Source organism: Amphiprion ocellaris, chromosome 22 (genome assembly GCF_022539595.1).
Source record: "Amphiprion ocellaris isolate individual 3 ecotype Okinawa chromosome 22, ASM2253959v1, whole genome shotgun sequence".
NCBI classification, from domain to species: Eukaryota; Metazoa; Chordata; class Actinopteri; family Pomacentridae; genus Amphiprion; species Amphiprion ocellaris.
This window is the reverse complement of record NC_072787.1, coordinates 18,613,889-18,636,763: the sequence shown is the minus strand read 5'-3', so window position 1 is coordinate 18,636,763 and position 22,875 is coordinate 18,613,889. Positions and strand designations below refer to the sequence as shown.

The 22,875-nt window shown below is 39.4% G+C and overlaps 1 protein-coding gene across 9 annotated transcripts in view; it reads left to right on the top strand.

Annotated features, from left to right (window-relative positions):
• The window catches only part of cacnb2a (calcium channel, voltage-dependent, beta 2a), a 70,920-nt gene extending 48,537 nt beyond the window's left edge, over nucleotides 1-22,383 (top strand). For 7 of the 9 annotated variants that reach the window (XM_055007014.1, XM_055007017.1, XM_035958177.2 and 4 more), the window contains 11 exons: nucleotides 6,518-6,640; nucleotides 6,747-6,883; nucleotides 6,974-7,050; nucleotides 7,361-7,494; nucleotides 10,609-10,689; nucleotides 10,791-10,849; nucleotides 12,409-12,518; nucleotides 14,713-14,864; nucleotides 16,138-16,233; nucleotides 16,759-16,941; nucleotides 18,926-22,383. In XM_055007014.1, the coding sequence (XP_054862989.1) occupies nucleotides 6,518-6,640; nucleotides 6,747-6,883; nucleotides 6,974-7,050; nucleotides 7,361-7,494; nucleotides 10,609-10,689; nucleotides 10,791-10,849; nucleotides 12,409-12,518; nucleotides 14,713-14,864; nucleotides 16,138-16,233; nucleotides 16,759-16,941; nucleotides 18,926-19,684 (1,911 nt within the window). In that variant the 3' untranslated portion in view covers nucleotides 19,685-22,383. Of the gene's footprint in view, nucleotides 1-6,517; nucleotides 6,641-6,746; nucleotides 6,884-6,973; nucleotides 7,051-7,360; nucleotides 7,495-7,695; nucleotides 7,716-10,608; nucleotides 10,690-10,790; nucleotides 10,850-12,408; nucleotides 12,519-14,712; nucleotides 14,865-16,137; nucleotides 16,234-16,758; nucleotides 16,942-18,925 lie in introns of all 9 variants that reach the window. The other 2 variants (XM_055007016.1, XM_023292308.3) reach the window with 1 other exon arrangement.
• Nucleotides 22,384-22,875: the final 492 nt, after the last annotated feature.

Below are 22,875 nucleotides of genomic sequence, written 5' to 3'. Positions count from 1 at the left end.
TATCCATTTCACATCTCACTCTCTAGATTAGCAGACAATGCTACTGAGCTGACTAAAAGACTATAAGAGGAGCACAATATTAGAGATCATGTCAGCTTGTTTCTCACTCGAAGAAAAAGGCTTTTAGGTACTGCTGATGTGAGAGGTTAGGGGCCTCGGAGGGCTCAGCGTCACTGTTTATCAGGGCCAAGCCTCGCCTGCTCTGCTCTGCTCTGGGCCACAATTAGCAGCATATAAACAAACACACACACGACAGAGCAGGCCTGCCTTTGCGCGACAGGAATTGCAATCAGAGCTCACTTCCACAAAATCACTCAAATCGCTGGCGCTGTTTAAGATTTATGCCTTTGATCTGTGGAATTATTCGGCTATCTTCAGTGCACATTCTGTTCTCTTCCTACTTAAGAGCTCTATTCTTTAATATTAATTCAGGCTCTAGTGTCTGGAAAATGGGTTTATTGTCTTTCATTGGGTGTTTAGTGTCTATAACAGCTAGTTTGCTCATTAGCTGTAAGCCTTAAGCTTTTTGCTGTCCATCCATTTGAGCAGACATTTTCCTCCTGCGCTGTGTCTCAGGGCAGCTCGTAGATGGCAAAAACAGATCATTCCAGCAGATCTATGTTGATATTTTCCAGAGTCACCCTCTCTGACTCACTAATTAAAAAGATAGGTTGGCTTTATAGATAACCTGGCATAGATTATCCCTGCTGGCATTTTACATGACAGATGACTAGTAGAAAATAGCCTCTCAGTGGTCTGGCCACCAGAGAGAGAGCAGGCTGGGGTCAGAGAAAGTGCAGACTCTGTGACTGCGAGCCTTTATGGGCTGTAATTCACAATAACTTCCCTTACATACCACTGATATTTGGAAGTAGTAGGACAGGATTGACGCTTGTAACGGTATCTTTTCATCGCCCTAATACGCTCATTCATATGTTTTACATATAAACACATACTTAACACCATCTGTCTTTCTCTAAGTGTCATAAAATGAGCACTCCACTGATGTTACACATCAAAATCAATTAAAGCAGTCACTGGCAGGACAACCAGTCAGCCAGTAAAAACAGAAGAATAACCTGAATGATGACAAGAGATGTTACCATTGCTTGGCCTGAAGACTTGCAGTGACTGACTCAAGGTTTTTTGTGCTTCACCCATATTAGGGATGAATAGTTGGCATATCTTGACCTCAGCAGCATTGACTTTTTTTTTTTACAGTTGTTTTCATTAAGGTTGTCTTGCAAATCTACCAATTTCTGGAAGTGCAATATGAAACATTCATTGAGTACTCACAAATCCAGGGTAGAGGTATATCTCTGTATATTTTCTGGTGGAAAAATTCTAGGTTATATATTATAACTTTGGGTTAATTTATTTTATTTGTATTGTGAAGGGTTTAGAATTCGTTTTCATGAGAATGGAAACTTCATGCAATGACGTGGTTTTTGTTCACAGTAATGATTGTTGTACAGGTTGCTCTGATAATTTCAGGACCAAACATCTTGCCTTCGGTCCGCACAGTTGCCCATCTTTATGCTCATTGTTTCAGCTTTCCTGTTCTGCTGTTTTGATTAATTTTTACTGTCATCACAAAATTCTCAGCTGCAGCAGGCAACCTGCTCAGCACCAACAAAAATAAGACAAAGTTAGAGACTAGCTGGTGAACAAAGTGGAGAATTTAACAGTTAAAGAGCCATGTATTTCCCATATGTGGAGATAAGAGTCGAGCTAAAAGGAGAGTGCAAATAAGCCAAATGTTGCTGTGTCAGCATGGTGCCACTCCTTCCAAGTGACCAAAAACAGTTACCGCAGGTTTAAATGTTACAGTTAGTGCTTCCTCAACTTTTTGTTACTCCGCCAAGGTTATGTGACGATCGGCCTTGGTTTGTCTGTCTGTCTGTCTGTTTGTCTTTTAGCAATATTACTCAAAAACGAACTAACGGATTTGGATGAAATTTTCAGGGAAGGCCAGAAATGACACAAGGACCACCTGAATAGATTTTGGCAGTGATGCGGCTTATAGTCTGGATCCACGGACTTGTTAAAGATTTCTGCATCATTGTGAGATAGCGGCACAGTGTCACTGTAACTATGACAACAAGTGAACGCTACATCAGCTGAGTGCTGACAATTACATGATTGCAATCCTACTACAAACCGACCACTGTGGACTTATTGGGACATACCTGTCCAAAATGATATAAGGAACAGCTGATTAAATTCTGGGGGGTGTTTCTGAGTTCCATCAATTTCCGCCGCCTGCTACATATTTAGGTCACGTGATTCGGTAATTTGTTCATAATGTACACATGCATAACACACTCCTGTGCTCAGTGCAAGGTCATTTTGTTTGTGGGTACATCTTTTTTAAATGACCACATTCTATAGTGCCGTGATTTCTGCTACGATTTTTTTTCAAGATTTCAGCCATTGGAAACGATACAATGACCGAGCAGCCTTGGCAGAGTACTGTGCTCTCTGAGTGCTTTTCTTGTTGTGTATGGTTTTAGATCAGAAAATAAGTGTCATTTTTAAATGATCTTGCATATAGTAATTAGATGAGGTAAATAAAGTGAAGCAGTTCCTCTATTGTTGATATAAGCATTTTCTTCTATGTCTGGGTCATCTGCACCCCAAAAGGCTTTTAAAGTGAACTGAGTAGCTGAGATTTATTTCACGGCTTCTCAAGTGAAGATATTAAAAACTCTGGATTAGTTGCACCCGTGTAGACATGTAAAGTGGAGAGATTGGAAACCGATTTCTAAACATCTTGAAAAATGTCCATTTTAGCGTGGACAAGGCCATAATTTCACTCCAACCATGTTCTCCGGGCAAATAGAAACAATTAGTGGCAGCTGCAATGGTTGCAATATACAATATACTCAAGCAACCTTGGATAATTATAGAAATATCTTCCCACACTAAATTAATGAGGGTTATGGCTCCCTTCATAACGTATAATAATACATTTTACAGGCTCTCAGTACAGCCTAAGGCCAGTGCATGAGCTAAGGAGAGAATTCATTTCAAATCGATCCACAGCTTTCAAGGTGAAACAATGTGGGAATCTTGATTTATAGCATGAGATCATGTGCATGCTGCTAATGTAAAAGCTCTGGCATGTTACATAGTAAATTAGCAAAAGCAAGGGCAGGTGTTCACTCAGTCAGTGTAAGCAAAGAGAGGACTGGGAGGTATTATCCAATGAAATATGCATGATGTGATGCGATATTGTGACGAGCATCGTGGGCTGTTAATTGGCTGTGGACCACAATGCGGCCTCATAGGTTTCCCAGTTACAGACAGGGTTTCTCTTAAGTCGGTTATCTTGTGTTTTATTCTTAGTCTGCGTCCTTCTCTCACCTCTTGTGCATTATTTTATACTACATCTTGTTCCTCTCCTTTTCTGTCCTTTATCCTTTTGTCCATCTCCTCTCCATTTCCCCATCATTTCCTCCCTCCTCCCTTCGCTTCTTACTGAGTCTCTAACCCTTCGCCTCTGTCCTTCTCCCTCCCTCACTGCAGTCAATATGGCATCCATAATGAAGGCCCGGTTACGTAAGAAGCACCAGAGCAGTATGGGCTCGGTCAGGAGATGACGAGATACCGCACAGTAGTGTAAAGGTGCCGTGATGTACAGATCTTGCGGTCACCTGTGATACAAGGTGGCCTGCCAAGACATGTACGCAATCGCTGTGTTCTGTAAAACGTCATTAAGGTTATAGAAAGCTTCATCTGACAGCCAGCCGTGATGGATGAAGGCAAACAGAGCAGCTGGGAGGGAGGAAAGAGGCAGCGGTCCCTGAGACAACTGAGAGAGCGCACGTATGTATACGTATACTAATGGACCTCATACCTTCATGCCAGCCATGTGACTCAGTGTATGCAAACACCAAGGACTCTGTGTCCTCTACAGGTCCCAGCAATGCACACACTGGATTGGACGACCTCCTCAATGTAGATGTCGCACACACATACTCCAGCTTACAACCATCCCTCCATTGGATATTTACATTGCTGTGTGCATGAGGAAAATGATTCCAGTAGGATTTTACTAATGTACTATTTCCATAATCCTTCATCGTCATTTCTCACCTGTTGTATTCCAACGAGGCATTAGTGGACAGCGACAACCATGATGAAGAACATCGTCATCCCTAAAGCCGCTCCTGGAGCCTGCTGATGAATTACTCCCTCAGTTGGGAGCTTGTTCTTGAAAGAATACAGAGTGAATAGCCAAGTGCTGCAAGAAAAATACCCACCTGTAGTTTTTAATCTGCAATAAATGTTTTGGATTTTGGGAAGCAGAAGAAATATGTTATTAATCCAGCACTGACATATTTCACCTTTTAAATCTGATATGGGGAACTTGTTAACAATACTGTCAGCACATATGAAGCAACATTATCATTCATTTGGATTCACGTGTGTGTTCCAAGTTAAATGTAAGCCTCACTGTCCTTTTGGCTCTTTAGTTAGGTTTCCCAAATATCCCACCGCCTTCACCATCTAGTTGCTAACTGTGTCATCCTGCTGTTTAATGCTGAGCAGGTAGAACAGCACGTTTTTACAGCTTTCTCACTGAAAACAGATGCATGCTGCAACAAAAAAACTACTCCCGAAGAGCAATGAGACTCAGTCAAAACAGTAAAGAAAACCAACAGTGACCTAAAACTTGCTAAAATGTGGAAAAAGCAGAGTTGTAGCTACTTTAAAGCTGCTCTAAAGCTCCACTAATTGATTATTTCTAAATTCCCAGTGCATCAGATAAGTATGTATAATGTGAAACATATCAAGCCACGGAGAATTATCATGCAACTCTGCATTCAACTTCTGCTCTATGTATGTTTATTAGCCTTGTGTAGCTCATTGTTTTGATTGCACGGCTGGCAAGTAACACTTTGTCATTAATCTTTGTGACCAACAAGCTAAAAAAAAACAACTTATGGCTAACTGCCCAGCACCAAACAGTGGACAGATATAGTTAGAAACTGCTAAGTGAACATAGTGGAGCATTTAGCTGCTTAAGATGAAAATAGTTGACTGAAAAGTGGATATTTATATAATAAACAAAACACAACAAATAAACATGTACCTCTGTGTCTTTAAGATGTGTTAAAAGTACTAGTACTTGATACTTGTATACTGTAGACCGCTACTTTTTTTATTATACTTTATGTGCAGTTCTGACACAAAACTAAAGCTGTAGTGGGAAATTACTTCAGTCTGTTGATGCATTTTATTTTTGGGTTGCTTGGAGAAAATCAGATTGTGGGACTATGATGAAAGCAGCTACAGGAGGCCAGATTTCATTGCACTTTGAAAGCGTTTTTTCAGAATCTGTATAAAGTCCAACTGAGTTAGAGCATCAAAGCTCTGATCTAGTGGGTTCATTTTGACTGAATATTACACACAAGTTTGTTCATCTTGCTCTCTTTTATGTGCAGGTAAATATTTTAGTGTACAAGTCTATGCTGGGAGATTACTCTAAGCTGCATCCCTGTGCATTAATTTTTAGCTTTTCAGTTGACTTCTGTCATGCTTGTCACTCTATCAAAGGCAGAGCAAATGTAATCTGGTGAGGGCATGACCATGACGCCAACTGTTGTGGCCACAGTCGTCATTCCAGATTATGTCCAAAAGCATTTTATGTAATTCTTAAAAGGATGTGTGTCTTAAGTGGATATTCTAGCCTTCCAACACAAATCCAGAAACTATTTTGGTGTTTGTCTGCCAGCATACTGTTGTCCCATTAGAATTTTTTTCATGATGAGATTTGATTTATTTATTTATTTTTGCAGAAATTGTATGTGCCACCGGGGGCGAGGAGATTTGCTCCTGCTTTGTGCAAAAAACAAAATGTCTGTAGTGAAAAAAAGTTTCGTACAGTATGTGAACAGTCAGCAGTGTATTTTGTTATATCACAGCCTGTGGGGTCACAAGAAATGTTTCATTAACTTTATGCATTATCTCAATGACTATTTGTCCCCAGAGGAAAGGCAGCAGTTATCAGATAGGAAGGTCAGTATTGATTCAGCCATTGTAAAGATTGTCGGATTGATTTATGAACCATTTACACAAGCACTGTTTGTGCTACTCAAGTGTCTCGTTTTACTGATGGTGTTGAAGCAGCGATTGCTGCAAATGCTAGCATGTTGCATCCTTCTGTATTGTAACAGGTGAGTGCCTTAGCGTGTAGCAGGGAGAGAGTGCAGCAGCCAAGTCATTTGTGGAGAGAAGACTAAACTAAGTCTGGATGAGTCAGAGGCTGCTTGTGTCTCTCACTCAGGGTTATTTTTATACCTCGCATAAAGATAAGAATCACAGCTCACCAGTGGTGCACAAAAAGATCAAAAATTCAACTTTTAGGAAATAGTCTCATTTCCTAATGCGGATATTCTGGCGTAATGGCACTTGATTTTTTTCCATTTATAAAATTGCTTTTTAGAATCATTTATATCCTTTGCGCAGTTTGACATTTTCATTTATCCTCCTCATGTGTTCCTTTTGGTAGACCAAACCAGTTGCATTTGCTGTCCGCACAAATGTCAACTACAGCCCGTGTCATGATGATGATGTCCCCGTGCCAGGCATGGCCGTCTCCTTTGAGGCTAAAGACTTCCTCCATGTCAAAGAGGTGAGCAGCTACCTTTCCAATTACAGATGTTATTCAGGATATCCATGCTGACGAAAATGATGTTGTTTAGCAGAGGAAGATAACTGTCCTGAATTACTGTGTGTAGAAATTCAACAATGACTGGTGGATAGGACGCCTTGTCAAAGAAGGCTGTGAAATCGGTTTCATCCCCAGTCCAGTGAAGCTTGAAAACACTCGTATCCTCCAGGAGCAGAGAGCCAAACAGGGCAAGTTCCACTCCAGGTAAAAAGCTGTTTACTTTAGCTTTGAGATCATCTAAAATATATTTTGTTACTTTATCTTGCATGACAAAAAAAATAATTTCTGTTTCAGTAAATTGGGAGCCAACTCATCATCTAGTTTAGGTGAAGTGGTTCCTAACTCACGGAAATCTACTCCTCCTTCGTCTGGTAAGTAGCTTCACAGACAAACATTAGCAGTCCATTTTTGCACTTGATAGATTCTTTGGTCTTTCAAACCAAAATTAAACCATTGAAACCTATTTGAAGGTAAGATGCATCAGATATTTCAGATTTTCTGCCCTCTGTTAAACATCTGTTTAACGTTAGACGTTATTGTTGAAATAACTGTACTTTTACATGTTTCTTTCCGTGTAGTATCTACATGTTGTGCTACTGTCGATGTGAAACGTAGCCCGTTACATTTGACCTCCTGTGTTGAATTCTGTGTGACGATGCTCTTGTCTGTCTGTGTGGGTAGCCATTGACATAGACGCCACAGGCTTAGACCCCGAGGACAATGAGCTTCCGGTCAACCTGCGCTCCCCTAAAGCCAGTCCAAACACTGTCATGTCACCCCTAGCAAAAGAGAAACGAATGCCCTTCTTTAAGAAGGTAAACTCTGGACAACCCCACCCTGTTCTTCTTCTCTGTCCGTCCGCACGGCTCTGAATAAAATGCCTGTGGCTGCTCGGCCTCACTCAGCGCCCGTCCTGTGTGTCTACACCATTGTCCTAGTCCCTCATCGTGCACTCCGCTGTTAGCGTGCATGCCCTTTCTTAACCTGTCTCTCTTTCCTCTTCCGTCTCACCACAGCTAAGCAGAAGCAGAAGTCGGTAAGTCTTGGTGTGCTGTACACAGGCACAGCAGGGTTTGTAGATGACCTCCGTGGTCTGAACTGTACAAACTCTGTTTCCTGAGCAGAAATCCCCCCCTGTACTGACCTCTTTCCCTACTCACTGCTCCTGCAAACCTCTGTGTTGTGTTTGTAAGTAAACCTGTGAGCCTGATTAAGCGAGACCTCAGTGTGAACACTTTTTTATTAAGATCACATATACTCTTGTTCACTTTCTTGCTGACAGTTAGGTGAGGAGATTAATGCCTCTGTCCAGTCTTCCATCCGTATGAAGCTGCAATAAGAGGACAATTAGCACAGCTTAGCATAAAACACTGGGGAAACAGCCAGTCTGTTTTGTATTCAAAAGTCATAAAATCTGCCCAACAACCAAGAAATACTTGGGCACGTAACCCTCATAAAACTGCAACTTGTGTTTTTATTCACTTAAGTTATTAAATAGATTATTCAAACAAGATGTAACATGTTAATTAATGAGCATGTGAGGTGCTGGTAAGCAGAATTTGTTTCCTCAGCACAAAGCCAGGCGAGTTGTTTCCACATTTCCATCATTTTTGCTAAACTAACAGGCTGCTGGCTCCAACTTCATATTGAACAGACAGACAGAAAGAGTTCTATTAATCTTCTCATCTGACTCAGCAAGAACACAAAGTGTATTTCCTAAAATGTCACACTATTAATATTACTATTTACATATGACTCTAAACTACTCATATTTTTTATCAGTGGCAGCAAGAATAGTGCAGAAATTTCAAATGTGTACAAAATCTTTCAGGCAAACATAGTTGAATAGAAGGCCTTGTTTCCCATGATTAAAGTGACCCTGTAATCCAGGGGTTAACTAAAGTATTTCAACAGAACCACATTTTTCATTAATACAGTGTTAGTCAGCAGTAGTGTGCATCAGTTCCCACAACATCCCTGGGGAAGCTCAGTGACGACAGTGAATGTTAGACAGAAAGAAAATGTTGTGAATAGATGAGTAAAAGAATCAAAATGAATTTACTGAAACACTTACTGTAAAGATGGCAGACTGAGAGAGCAGCTGGATCTTTAGGACAAATAAGGGATTGAGAAAATGACTCTGTGGTGACAATCAACAATCCTTTTAAGTAGCTAGAGAAGGTCAAGCTGGACGCTCTCTCTGCTTCCCAGCTGTGTGTCCTCCAACAGAGCATCCACTTAGATTATACATAACTACACAACTCATATTGCTTTAAAAAAAGAAAGTGAAAGCACTTTCATTTTCCTCCAGCGTGCCAACATATCCGCACATCCGTCACACATGCTGCTCTACCGGACGCCTGGGACACACAGCTACATCAGGTTCACTGCCTCGCTGTCAGATGCAGACAGGAATGTATTTCCTCAGAGAATGTACAAGCATGGTAGATGTGAAATTACACAAAATTTACTTTGTTCTGAGCACTTACATATGGCGCCAATGAAAGCAACTAGAAACAGCAGCATATGTTTTCATTTGCTTTGGAAAATATTTCAAATATGGCTGCAAAAAACAATTATTTTCATGATCAATTACAGTCTTTACTTGACTGAGCTGTGCAAATACATGACAAATGTGCATATAAATGCAATGCTTATGCTAGTATTTGTGTATTGTATGATTCCAACAAAAATTTCCGATGCTACCGCATAAAAAAGAAACTTGCCGTTCAGTGGACGGATTACAGTCTAGAAAAGAAAGCAATTTACAGCCAGGCATACATCTGAGGCACACGTTGAAATTGTTTATGTTTGTTTCACACTGCCAAAGACGTTCTGTACCTCAAGTTTAAATGTCGTGGTTTACCTGACAAACAGTTCAAATCCTATCGACACTTAATTTGCACCACATACAACAAAGAAAATCGGCAAATGGTCATATTTAAGAGGAGTTAAGTGTTACTTAAGATGACCTAAATGATTCAGTTTCTGCTGTTACAGACTATAGTTGTGAAACCAGAGTTGTACTTCATCTACATTTAAAATAATTAAACCTCAATGCTTAAAAATGAATACATTTTGCCACTAAAAACACCCTTTTATCATGCTTTAGAATTTAACACCTACACAGACTGCTCCGACAAAAAACAGTGGCTTCAAGGAGTGAAAATCTGACTTAAATCCAGGATATATGATGAACATGATCATGATTCTTGAAGAGACACATTCCATATAAATGTCCCGTTCTTTTGAATAGAATATGTTTTTGTCCAGTTTATATAAAGAAGGATGTCTTAGAAAGCAAGGCTTAAAAAAAAAAAATCATCATTCATTTAACATAAAACATTCAATAAGGGCATCATGAATTGTACTGATCGATTTTATAAAGTCAGTATCTGCACTGCTATTAATGAGGCATATCTACAATGAATCTAAATGTTTATTAAACCTCAGGCTGCTCCACAAACTGAACTCTCACTTCGTCCTAACCTGCAGCAAGCAAGTTTCTCTAACTGTGTCCTAATTCTTCTAGTTGCTCAGTTCTAGAGCTTCTGTTGATCCACTCTAGCTTCTTTCCTCCCCCGACTAACTTTTCCTATAATTTGGTTCCCTTTTTATTCAGCAACATCAGAACCATGAGACGAGAGTCTTGATCCGTCATGAAATGTTATCTTTTATTCTGACCTGCTTTGACATTTGCGACATTAAAATTTACGAAGCAAACTGCCAAATTTTTAAATCAGAACTGTGTTTGTGTTTAGTCGGGCCAGCTGAGACTTCCCGTTTCATGGTTCACAGTGTTCCAGTGCTGTTAAATTGTCTCGTTCATTGTTGTTCCAACCCCTCAAGTGATTTACGATGGTGAGTGTTTACTTTGTCGCCATAAATGTGTGTAACTGTTTTTCTTCCTCTTCATCTCCTCTCTGAAGACGGAACACATTCCTCCGTACGACGTTGTGCCTTCCATGCGGCCCGTGGTTCTGGTTGGACCGTCACTGAAGGGCTACGAGGTGCATAAAAACTTTGACATTTCAAAACACAACACTGACGTTCTTCGTTATCGCAAAGTGTTATCTTTAACTTTTATGTCTCCTGAATTCTCCTCCGACAGGTGACAGACATGATGCAAAAAGCACTGTTTGACTTTTTGAAACACAGATTCGAGGGAAGGTAAGTTCCCTGTGACCTTTTAAAATGTTTCCTTCCTCATTCTTCCTCTCTCCAAGTCTGTAGGCTGGTATTTATCTGTCCCCCGAGGTTAGCAGAGGGAGTGTGTAACAAGTTTGTTTGGCCTGGAGATGTGTGCTGCTGCTTTAAATAGGACCTCTCCATGTCCTTAATAGGCTATAGTGGGCCCTAGAGCAGAGCAGGATTCTCCTTACTTAAGTCCATCCTTCCATCCAGAGAGGCCATGAAGTTGCACAACTCTACGATCCACTCAGACATCAGCAGAGAATAGTTTACTTTTAAAGTGTTTATTTATTATTTTTTTTCCAAATTTACGCCTGCAAGCAATTCTCTGACTCTGCTGTTGGTCATTTGTCTTTGATTTGTTGTTAGTTTTTCTTAATTGCTTTGGCCTACTTTTTACATGGCAACAATGTTTCTTAAAACACTGTGTGCCATTCACAAATACACAGTTTATAATGTCAAAGCGGCGTATGTATCTGTTGTTGCTTCTACATGGGATCCATATGTATCAAGAACATTCATCTTCATATAATGTCCAAAGTGTTAGTGTGATAATGTTGAAAAAATGAAGTGATATCAGATAGGTAAATCAGTAAGATGTCAAAAAGTCAGATTTTAGTTTCACATACTGTATGTAACCTTGTTCGTGAATATGGAGGAGATAGACATCAGAGAAGGACAACTTCTGCACAGTCAACCCATAACAGCGTGAAGTCCGTGTGAATGTCAGATTGTACTTTCAGAAAGCACATGATTATTTATTTAGTTTTTTTGCCTTCATTTAGAAAGCACAGTAGACAGAAAAGATGCTCCAGCAAAGGTTTGGTCGAGTCAAACCAGGGACTCGTGTGGGTTGTATCTTGTCCAACACATCCCTCCCAAATTTGTTTTTGGGATAGTGTGGATGCACTCTATACAATAGAATAGAATATCTTTATTTGTCATTACACATGTATATCGAAACTGTATGCAAACCTAATCAACATAAAAGAGAAGTACATATTCTATAAAGGAAAAGAAAAAAATTTAACCATCGGACGAGCACTTCTGATGGAATATCGACATTGAAAAGCATGAGAACAGACTTCTTCTTGATAGTTTTTGTTTCTTGATTTGATAAATACCATTTATATAGAAGATGTATAGAACCTCCAACTCAACTTTTAGACTTCTTCTCTAAGTCTCTATGAGAAATGAAAAGAGAAACATATTTTTTGTGAACTTTCTAACTCATTTGTCCCAATTTTATTGAAGAAATGATCACGACAAATGTTTTAGAGGCAGGGATACCTTGGTAGATGCATTTGTTTTCGACCTATGGGTTCCATGTTTTAAGTGAGTGCAAGCCTGCTTTGTATAAACTGATGTTGTGATTATTCCTAATGCTTTAAAAACTGCAGCATTTTTCAGAGAATTTGCTGAAGTAATGGAGAAAAACTGCAACATACGGTAACAACAAGTGTTTGTCTTTACGCCCCCTATCAGTTCACATCCATACTATCTGATTAACTAATTCCTTCTTGTGTCCTTTATACCAGAATATCAATCACTCGCGTCACGGCAGACATCTCTCTTGCCAAACGCTCAGTCCTGAACAATCCCAGCAAGCACGCCATCATCGAACGCTCCAACACACGCTCAAACTTGGGTAAGTTTGCTAAAAAAAAAAACTCCACAACGCCTGGGAACATCTGGTGTTTTGATTCATAATGTTTTCAAGGAGACCAGCTTACGTGGAAAAGGAAGGAAATGATTAAAGAAACTCTTGACAGTGGTAATGATAACTCCCGACGACCCGGAGTGGCCTTAGCTGGTTTCTTTTGTTAGGAATGAAAGATTGAGGATAAGTGCCAGATAACAAGTTCAAGAACCTCTCTAATTTGACTGAAGTTGATTGGGGTTTAGATGTGACTAGAGTGAAACAGATTCCTGAGTCAAACAGAGGTGACAAGGCTGATTTCTGCTATGTACAACTATATATATATATATATATATATATATATATATATATATATATATATATATATATATATATATATATATATATATCTGTTTAGTTATTAAATTGCCAAAAATATCCATCTTAACAAGTCATCTTGGTCTCTGATGTATCTTACAGTCATCATTTTCCTGCCAAAAAAGCAGGATTTCTGCATTTGTTTCCGTTGTATGTCAGCATATTTCATGGTATTCGTTTACTCAAAAGTGACGTTGACTTGAAGCTGAATTACTTCAAGATAAAATAAATGATTTCAGGAAAATGCAGCGTTGGAAACAACTAAAGTTATCTCACTCCTCTGGCATATTTTAGCAGGAAAATGAGAATTTGAATGAGCTGTTAGGTTGGAATGTCTTTGTTTTATCAGTTTACTTCAGACTTTGTCGTGACTGGAAGTCATGAAACTTGGCCACGAGTTCTGTCAGTCTGGGACTTGTGCCTCTCTGTGATATTTGTCGGATTGTAGTCACAGTGTCATCTGTTGGAGTGGGGTTTGGATGCTGTAACAGTCAGTATTTGTTAGAGATAACATAATGTGACGCACCGCTCCTCTCAGAGCTATTAATCTCTGAGCCTAAAGTCATGATGTCTTTTGAATATTTAAGCCTCCATGAAGCAGAAAGATGGAAGCAGAGCAGCAAATTAGTCATACAATGCAGTCAGATTTTTTAAAGACACACACTCTACAACCGATGGGCACATAAAGAAACAACGTGGAGGTGGTTGAGCCTGTGGGCGGCTTGCAGTCATAAGTATTTAATAACAATTAAAACACATCTTTTAGCCATGCTAGTGACGATGACATTCATGTCGCTCTACAGGTAAACTGAAATCACTTGGTGATCCTTTAACTTTTCAGTTATCTGGTCAAAATATGATTATTAAATATGAATAATAATGTTTGTGCTTCATGTATAATCAGCCTCATCAGTGTTTAGTGCTAATTTGCAAATTAGTTAATTATCAAACACTAAACTACAATGGTGAATCTGGTTGTTGGAGCCATGACAACTTTGAGTCCGTTAGTGTTACTTAATGTCCAAGAAGATGATCCATATTTACTATATTTATCTATTTTTTAATGTTTGTGATCCTAACATTAAATGGGTTAAACAGCAATTTCAAACTTTGAAATAGCTGAAAATGATAATCTCTCCTTCTCTAAATATTGTCATTCATACTTATACATTAAGAAGAGACATGACAGCGTGGTGAGTTTTCTGTGTGTGAGTCAGAGAAGAGTTGGTTGTAAAAAAAAAGTAATGCAAGTTTGGTGACAGAGAACATTAGTTTTTAATACATATATATACAATATAGCAAATATATTAAAAACATATACAGTGGTGGAAAAACATTTTTGGACACCCTTAAATCTTTGTACAATCTCAAATATTATCATGAAATATTTGTGGAATTTTTTTTGTGTGTTTCAAAAGGTGTGGCTGCATTAGACAGACACAAACAAATAAATATGATTTTTTTGTTAATTTTTTTTACAAGAAAAACTAACAAAACTAAATTCTGCCAAAATGATCCAATGCTCAACATTTCTTATTTTTATGGAACCAATCAATTTTCAATTTTTAATGGCTTTTTTAGGATTTGTTTAGTATTTTGGTTGTGATTGTACTAAAAGAAATTGCACTTGAAGACCTAAGAGTGATTCTTAATGTAATATACATGCAAATGTATGGGGTGTCTGAAAACTTTTTCACACCTCTGTATAAAATAATTAAACGTCAGTAGCTTGTTTGCACAATATAATGCATTATGTTGATACAACTTCATTGAAAGGCAATAAATAATAATAGAAACAAATCCAAACCACTTCTTTTCTCTTCAGCTGAAGTCCAGAGTGAGATCGAGCGGATTTTCGAACTGGCCCGGACGTTACAGCTGGTGGTTCTGGACGCCGACACCATCAACCACCCGTCACAGCTGGGGAAGACTTCCCTCGCCCCCATCATCGTCTACGTCAAGATCACCTCCCCCAAGGTGAGGAAAATTAGCCTATTTGATGATCAAAGGAAAAGAGAGGAAATCAAACGCAAGTGTGTTGTGTGCGTACGCTGTGATGGTAAATAAGGACAGGGTGACGAATGAAAACAGCTGAGGCGATGTTCCCTCTACTCCCATTCAAGTGTTAGTCAGCTCCGCCGGCTTATTTGTGTGTGGCTTGTCGTCATGTCTTGTCACTGCTCGTATTGTCTGTCTGTAACTGAGCTGCTTCCTGGCTGTGATTTTAAATCCAGCATGGCAGACGTGACTGCTGATTCATCACTCCGACCTTCAGCAAGTGTAAAAAAAGGCTCATGATTCAGTGATCAATTTAAAAATTTTTTTAAAAAACCACAGGCTTTTGGGTAACAAGGAAAATGAGAGAAAGCATAACTAAAGGGGAATGAGATGCTCGCTTTAAATCAAAGTGGCAGCGGAGTGAGTCACACTCAGAGTGGGAAAAGATGAATTTCTCTTTATCACCTGTCATCTCATTACAATTTATTGCCACTTCATGTACAGCTAGCCTTAGAGGGATAATGGCAGTGTTTTGTTTTTTTGTAAGTTTTAATATAGAAGTTTAGGCAGTGGTTGAAGAAATGCTCATTTAATTAAGTAAAAGTACCAAACTGCATTTAAACTCTACTTAAGTAACAGCACACAAGTATTATCAGCTAAATTCAGTTCAAGTATGAAAATTATTTCTCCTGTAGATGCTTCTTTCACTGGTATATGATTAAATATTGTATTAGTATTATTGTTAAAGCTGGACTACGTTTGTTTTATACATTAGTCTGTGAAAAGATCTTAAATAATACTGCTGTTTATGTGTAAAAAGTTGTTTAAAGTTGTTTGTGGCTCTAGAGGGAGCTCTGTTAAGTCTTAATTATTTAAATGAAACCATCTCAGATGTTTAAAGAAGAAATGTCTCGTCGGGAGATCCGATAACAACTCACAGGGACAAAGGATCCCAACTAAACACTGGGTCATGAGTTAAAATGCGTTTAAATCACCTGTTTAGTCTGTAACCGTGCAATACATTATGTAGACTTTTCATTTGATTTCAATGTAAAATCCTTTATTACTTGTAGCTAAAGCTGTCAGATGATAACTATAATGTAGTGGAGGAGATAAACCAGCTTAAAAAGATCAACCTTTTTTTTAAATAAAGCTAACATTCATAGGGTTGGATATTGCCCTTACTAAGCCCTAATTAATTTTTGTCAAAGCAGCCGTGACCTTGTTGCCTTCTGTCCTTATTTGCCTTCAGGTGCTGCAGCGGCTCATCAAGTCCAGAGGAAAGTCTCAGGCCAAACACCTCAATGTCCAGATGGTGGCTGCCGACAAGCTGGCTCAGTGCCCACCTGTAAGTGTCCACACTGAACCCAAATTATTAATTTATTAATTAAAACTAAGAGTGTCGCCTTTTCCGCTTTTGGTTTTGTGCATCTCTGAATTTGAAGATTTTTTTTTTAAGCATTGGAATTCCTGCCAGTTCTATTTCTGTTCCTCTGTAATCAGCTTAGTTATTATTTTAGAAAATGAAGCAAGCACCCCAGGCTTGTGAAAGTACCGGCTTAATTTAATTCAAATAGCATTCGATATCTTTGGGGAATTACCATTTAAGATTTTCTCTCCTAATGCTGTTTAGTAGTTAATCCACTGGGTTGTTTCTAACATGGCTCTGGCTTTTTTTAATATGCAAAGAAAAGTAGGATTTCTTTACGTTTAACTTTTATTTCAAATGTCTGTAGGTTTCTCAAAACAGGCCCAGAGTCAGAGTCTTTTACTGTGAAATTCCACAACAGCTCCACCTGTTTTTTTTCTCAACCTTGTCACATCTCCGTTTCATTTCCTTTAACTCGTACTGCACCCGTCTCAACTTTCTCAGGAGATGTTTGACATCATCCTCGATGAGAACCAGCTGGAGGACGCATGCGAGCATATGGCTGATTACCTGGAGGCCTACTGGAAAAGCACCCACCCCACCAGCTGCACGCCCCCCAACCCACTGCTCACGAAGCTGCCCACAGCCGCCCTGCCCTCCAGCCCGGCCCCGGTCTCCGGTGTGCAGGTACAAGTTCTGAGCAGAGGGATAATCTGTGGATGGACGGGGGGGGAGGGGAGTGATGAAGGAAAACAGAGCATAGATTTATTGAACTTGGAAGGATTACACTTGAAAATGCTTTAATCCTCTGAACCCCGAGCAGTTTTGGGGCGTTCTTGCTCTTGTCACATTTTCACTAACTCCGGGCTCATTTTTCACTCAAATATAAAATCCTTTACCTCTATGGAAACAGTACAACCATGACTAGAAGTAGAGAGAACTCTGAAATCTTGTTTGTGCTGCCTGCCACAATTATAATGCCATAAAGAGTAAAAGAGAAGAAAAAAATTAAATCAGCATGTACAGCATTTTTACTAATACGGAAAAATGGTGATTGTACATGTAGATATGTTACCACTTACACTTTCAATTTGTTTGCATCTTGTCTTCTGTCTTCACTGTGTGACCAGAGTGTGCAGTCCTTCTAAAAGTCCGTATTTATAGATATTACATTATACATACATTTAGCTTTAGCAAAATTTTAAATTAAATGTGTAGAATAAGGTGAGTTTGATGAATTATCACAATTTTCAGCTTAGATTTGGTTAATTTGCCTGAAAAAATTGCACATAACACGTGATTTTTTTCACAGACCGTCAGACAGTTAAAGGCCTCACAATTCTTTCTGTTTTTACAGTTTGTGGCTCTGATAAATGGTGTAATTTGGGCGTTTTTTATAAGATAATACTAGCTGATTTTGGGGTTCAGAGGGTCAAAGAACCAACTTAGGAGAGAATAAGCGCTGTACTGAGTGTGAACAGTAAGTCACTTTTATCAAACGCTATTTATAGAGAAGTGTAGCCCAGTGATCATAGGATTATTCACGTGTACACAAAATGATTCACATTACATCTGCCATATTGGTCAACCTTTTAAAAACTTTTACTTATGGATCCCTTATCCTGCAAAAACTTGTCATTTTGTTTGTTGGGTACCGCTTGCTAGCAATGTGTAAAACAATAATAATCGTGTTTATTTATGATACATGAATATATAAAATAACAGAAAAATGGCTGCTTATAGAAGAGCTACACCAAAAATACCATCCAGTATAATCAGGAGAGGTTGTCGCAGTGTAAACAAGAGCATAGGAGGTGACTGCACACAAAATAAACGCCAGCTTTGTACTTGTTGCTCCCAATAGAAAATTGGTATAATTTCTTTAAATCAAATGCAAATATTAGGCCTAAACTACTCTGTTTTCATACAATATATATATATATATATGATGTTATACAATCAATCCTCAATATGTCTCAGAAGGTGTGTGAACATCTCTGAAAATGTGTAAAATGTGACAAAGTAGGACTATGGATGAGGTGTAGAGATCATATAGAAGTAAACAGGCAGTGAGATGGTTGTGTGTTGCATAAAAATCCTTGATTCCACATTCACCAAACTTGCCATACTACTAAGTGTAGCTTATTTTATAAGACCTCAGTTTTCTGTGACCAGTCTTGTGAGTAAAATGTTGTTGATTTAATAAGTGTTATTTATAATCATTCCTTTATGGGTCATTTGAGTAGTTTGTAAATGCTGTATAATCCCTTATTTCTACCCCTTTTCTCCATCCTCTGCCATCACAATGGGAAATGTAAGACTGAGAATGAGGAATTCGCTGATTTTGATGAAGAGCAGGAGTGAGCTTGACTTGTAATTGCTAGCGTGGTAAGTGTGGCGAGGCCTGCGACGAAGATTGAAACTGAGGAGTGCTTCTTGAATCTTACTCCGAGACCAAAGTCAACCGTCAGTGGATTTGACAAGCTAGTGTGTGCGTTCAAGTGTGACATGTTTGGTTTCAAGTTGTGTGTGAATTTAGACAAATAAGTGTAATGTGCAGCACAAACAACAAGGGTGATGTGAGTATTAGTTTGTGCGTGTTTGCAGTGGAGTTTCATGGTTTCCTATTTCGTGCCAGCCTACTGACTAACTGATCTCCCGCTAATCTCAGGGCAACAGTACGGAGCAGAAGGGAGATAAAGCGTTGGTGGAGAGGAAGGGCTCCAGAGAGGATTACCAGCACCATCATCACCACCACCACCACCACCATCACCACCAGAGCCTGGACCAGGCCGACGCCGACGCCGAGGCCGAGGGGGAGGGCAATGAGGAGGAGAGGCCTCTTAGGACAGAGTCGTCCAGGAGAGCCCAGCACATCCACCACCGTTCATCCTCCACCAGGACTGAGCACCACAACCACCATCATCACCACCACCACCACAGCAGTCGAGCCAGGGGCCTCTCACGGCAGGAGACTTTGGACTCTGAGACCCCCGAGAGCCGAGAGAGCAGAGAGAGCAAGGACTCGGCTTATATCGAGCCACGCGCTCAGCTCCTCCACCAGGAAGAGGAGGAGGAGGAGGAGGAGGAAGAGGAGGATGACGAGGATCTGGGGGAGGGGCACCCCCAGCAGCAACAGCGTTACGAGCCGCTGCCCCACCGGGACCACAACCACCATCACCACCACCACCACCACCGCAGCGGGGCGGACGAAGCCGGACACAGCACGGGACACCACCGGTCCAAGGAGCGCGAGCAGGACCATAACGAACGCAACAAGCAGCGCTCTCACCACCACCACCGGCCGGCACGTGACCACCACCACCATTACTACGACCGGGACAGAGAGAGGGACCGAGAGGGGGAGGTGGCTCCCAAAAAGAGGGGTGAGGCGGGGGAGTGGGCCAGAGACTCGTACATCCACCAGTGACAGACCAAACCCCCCCTGAAGCTCATCTGGACTCTGCTCGTACAGACCGTTCTGTTCTCCCATCGTGCTGCTATACCCTGAAACCACAGCATCCTATTTATGTACACTTCTTTGTAAATGCTGTTGCATCTTTTTCAATGGCAGGATTTTGATTACATAGATACAAATATAAATATATGTATGTGTGTATCTATGCATAGACGTTGTTTATGTGTGGATATGCATGAATATTCTCAAATATGCATATTTTAAACCTGTGTTTGATAAAGCATGACACGAAAGCAGAATTTTTTTCTGTACTGAGCTGTGCTTTCTGTGATTAGCATTATTATTTTTATTGTTTCTATTATTGATTTTTATTGCTTGCTACCACTTGAATAATTTGTTCCTTCAGACTACTGTGAGTGTTGACTGCACAGGTTGACCGGCCAACAGCTGTATTTGCAGAAACGTTTGGCAATCTGGGAAATATTGTTACTCGCTCACTTACACTTAGACTCGGTTGCCAGTTTATTAGGCACAGAGCTGAAACACATCCACAACAGTCCTGCAATAAATGCTGGCTTCATGAAAGTTACTATGCTCAGTTTTAGCTGACGCTGTTTTAAAGAGGTGTTGATTCAACTTTATAAATTCAGAGAATGTCATTTGTGATTCTGTTGAATCTTATTGTATTAATACTGTGTTTCTATTGTTTTGTCCACCCTATTTATAACAATGAGGATAAGATAAGTAACAGAAGCAGCTTCCAGTATAATGTTTCAGCATCATCACAAACTGCAGTTTTGAAAACAGGCAGACAGCAGGGATGTAACTAATTGCTTTACTGAGTAGTCTATTGACTAATTTCTCAATTAATTGTTTAGTCTATGAAAATATTAACCTAAAAATACTCAGTTTACTGTCAAGTAGGAGTAAAGAAACCAGAATGTATTCAAATTTAAGAAGGTGGAATCGGAAAATTTCCATTTTTTTCCCCTAAAAAAGTACACTAAACCAATTAATCGATTATCAAAATGTCATTTTAATAGTTGACAACTCATCAGTTATTTGTTGAAGATGAATCAGCACCTCTAGGAAACACTTTAAACAAAAACTGAACATGATTTGTTGCAAGACTGCTGTATTTAATTGCGTTAGTTTTAGTTAGGTGTGCCTAGTAAAACTGAGAGCATATAAGACGACCAGTACCACTCTTATATCTGGAAAATACAAATGAAGTAAGTAGCCAGCAGCAGCTTAGCTTAGTTAGCACAGAGTGGAAACAGAGGCATTAGAAAGGAGAGACTGGTCATTTAAAAAAATCTTAAGAAATTTATAGGAGAATTCCGTAATGCTAAAGATAATAATAAATAAAATAGCTCTATTCATGTAGCAGCTAGTAAGACACAGTTAAAACATAAAGAATACACAATATAATTTACACAAGTGAAATAATTAAAGCAGTAAAGCCCTAACAGTCAAGTCACTGCCATCTACATAGCACTTTGGAAAAAGCAGTTGCTGAGCTAAAGCGCCCTCCTGTAGAGAAGCAAAGTTACTCAGCAATTATAAATATTAAATGATTATAAAACCCTACACTGTTATTTATTATGTAATAAGATGGCACTTGATGTAGCCAATCATCTGCTCTTTAACGGTGGAACAGGGAAACATTCAACCAATCATGTTGTTGCACTAATGCAGGTGTTGAGAAAATGTGTGTATGTGAAGCGGAAGTACAACCTATGTGGAAAAATGGTTTGTAAATCTAATTTTGAGGCAAAATCATTGAACTTTTTCAACACTTTTAATCAGAACAGTGATTCTACACAGGCAGTTTTTATGTTACAGTGACCATTGATATTGCAGTGACAGCTTTCTCTCCTTGTTCATTTAGACAGGGATCTGGTTAAGCTGAAATAAGTGCCAGGGAGTCTTACTAAGATGGCTGCAGAGTGGTGTGACTTTCCTATAAGGACCTTGCAGGAGAGAACGGCTCAACTTACTCTGTCTGAAGGTAAAAATATACCAACCAGCACCTCTAAAACTCCACTTATTACCACATCTTGGTTCTTCAATCTGTGACAAAATCTAAAAAAACCCCAAAACTAACAAGTTTTGGTGTCACTGGGGAGTTTAGCTTATTGTAACTGGCTGCTAGCTGTAGCTTCATATTTTACTGACACGTGAGAGTGGTGACAATCCAACTCGAAGCAACAAAGTGAGCGAGCTTATTTCCCAAAATGTCAGACTGCTCCTTTAATTTTATGTTCATCATTTACTGCTTGGTCCCTTTTCTATTCTACGTCCGTTTTAAACATTTGGTTTTGACATATTTATGTCTCCTTCGAGGCGCACCTTAGTCTTGCCTTACAAGACAAACAAGTTCTACAGTAACTTCCTCTCTTACATGCAGTACTGTTCTTTGTATGGGTCCAGAAACATTTTATAACATTGGTACACCCTTTATTCTGCACTTTTACTGATTCACATTGGTTTTAAGTGAAAGCGATTTGATATGATATTGCCACTTCCTGTAGTTCTACTACCAAAACTCCGTTATGGTTCATCTTTTATTAAGTCTGACCCCTTTTCTAATGAATGTTGTTTAATTCCCACTTTAACTCCCACTTCTTAGTACAAAGAATGTTCATTTTAGGAGAATTTTGTTCAGTATGTTCTTCACTGAAAATTAAAAGATGCATTTGCAAAACAAACTCAAGTAATTCCAGATAAAAATAGTTGTTTTCTTCATCTTTTTGCCATCTTTTCACCCCTCCCCCCCACTGATACACAAGATCTATTAAAAGTGAAGACGTTTGGGATGTTTTAGGAGCCTCCGCATGCTCTGTGTGTTCAAGAGTCGATGATATCATGTATTATTCATAATACTAAAAATCTAACAAGTTGAATTGATGTTAGGTTTGAGTCCATGCACTCTGCCCGTCTGTTTACACACCATCTCCTCACATTCTTTGTTTTTGCCTGAAAATTGTAATTAAAAGAACTCTTCCATTTCTATGCTACATTGGTAGCGATACAGATTTTATAACAGTGTACATGTGTATGTACATAATGCATAAATATAGAAAAATAAAGTTGGCAACAAAGGACTGGTGTGGCGGGAGAAGATTTTGATGTGTTTTGTCAGAGGACCCAGACAGAGGAGGGAAGCGGCGTCTATAAATAGTCATCTGAAACTCCTCTGA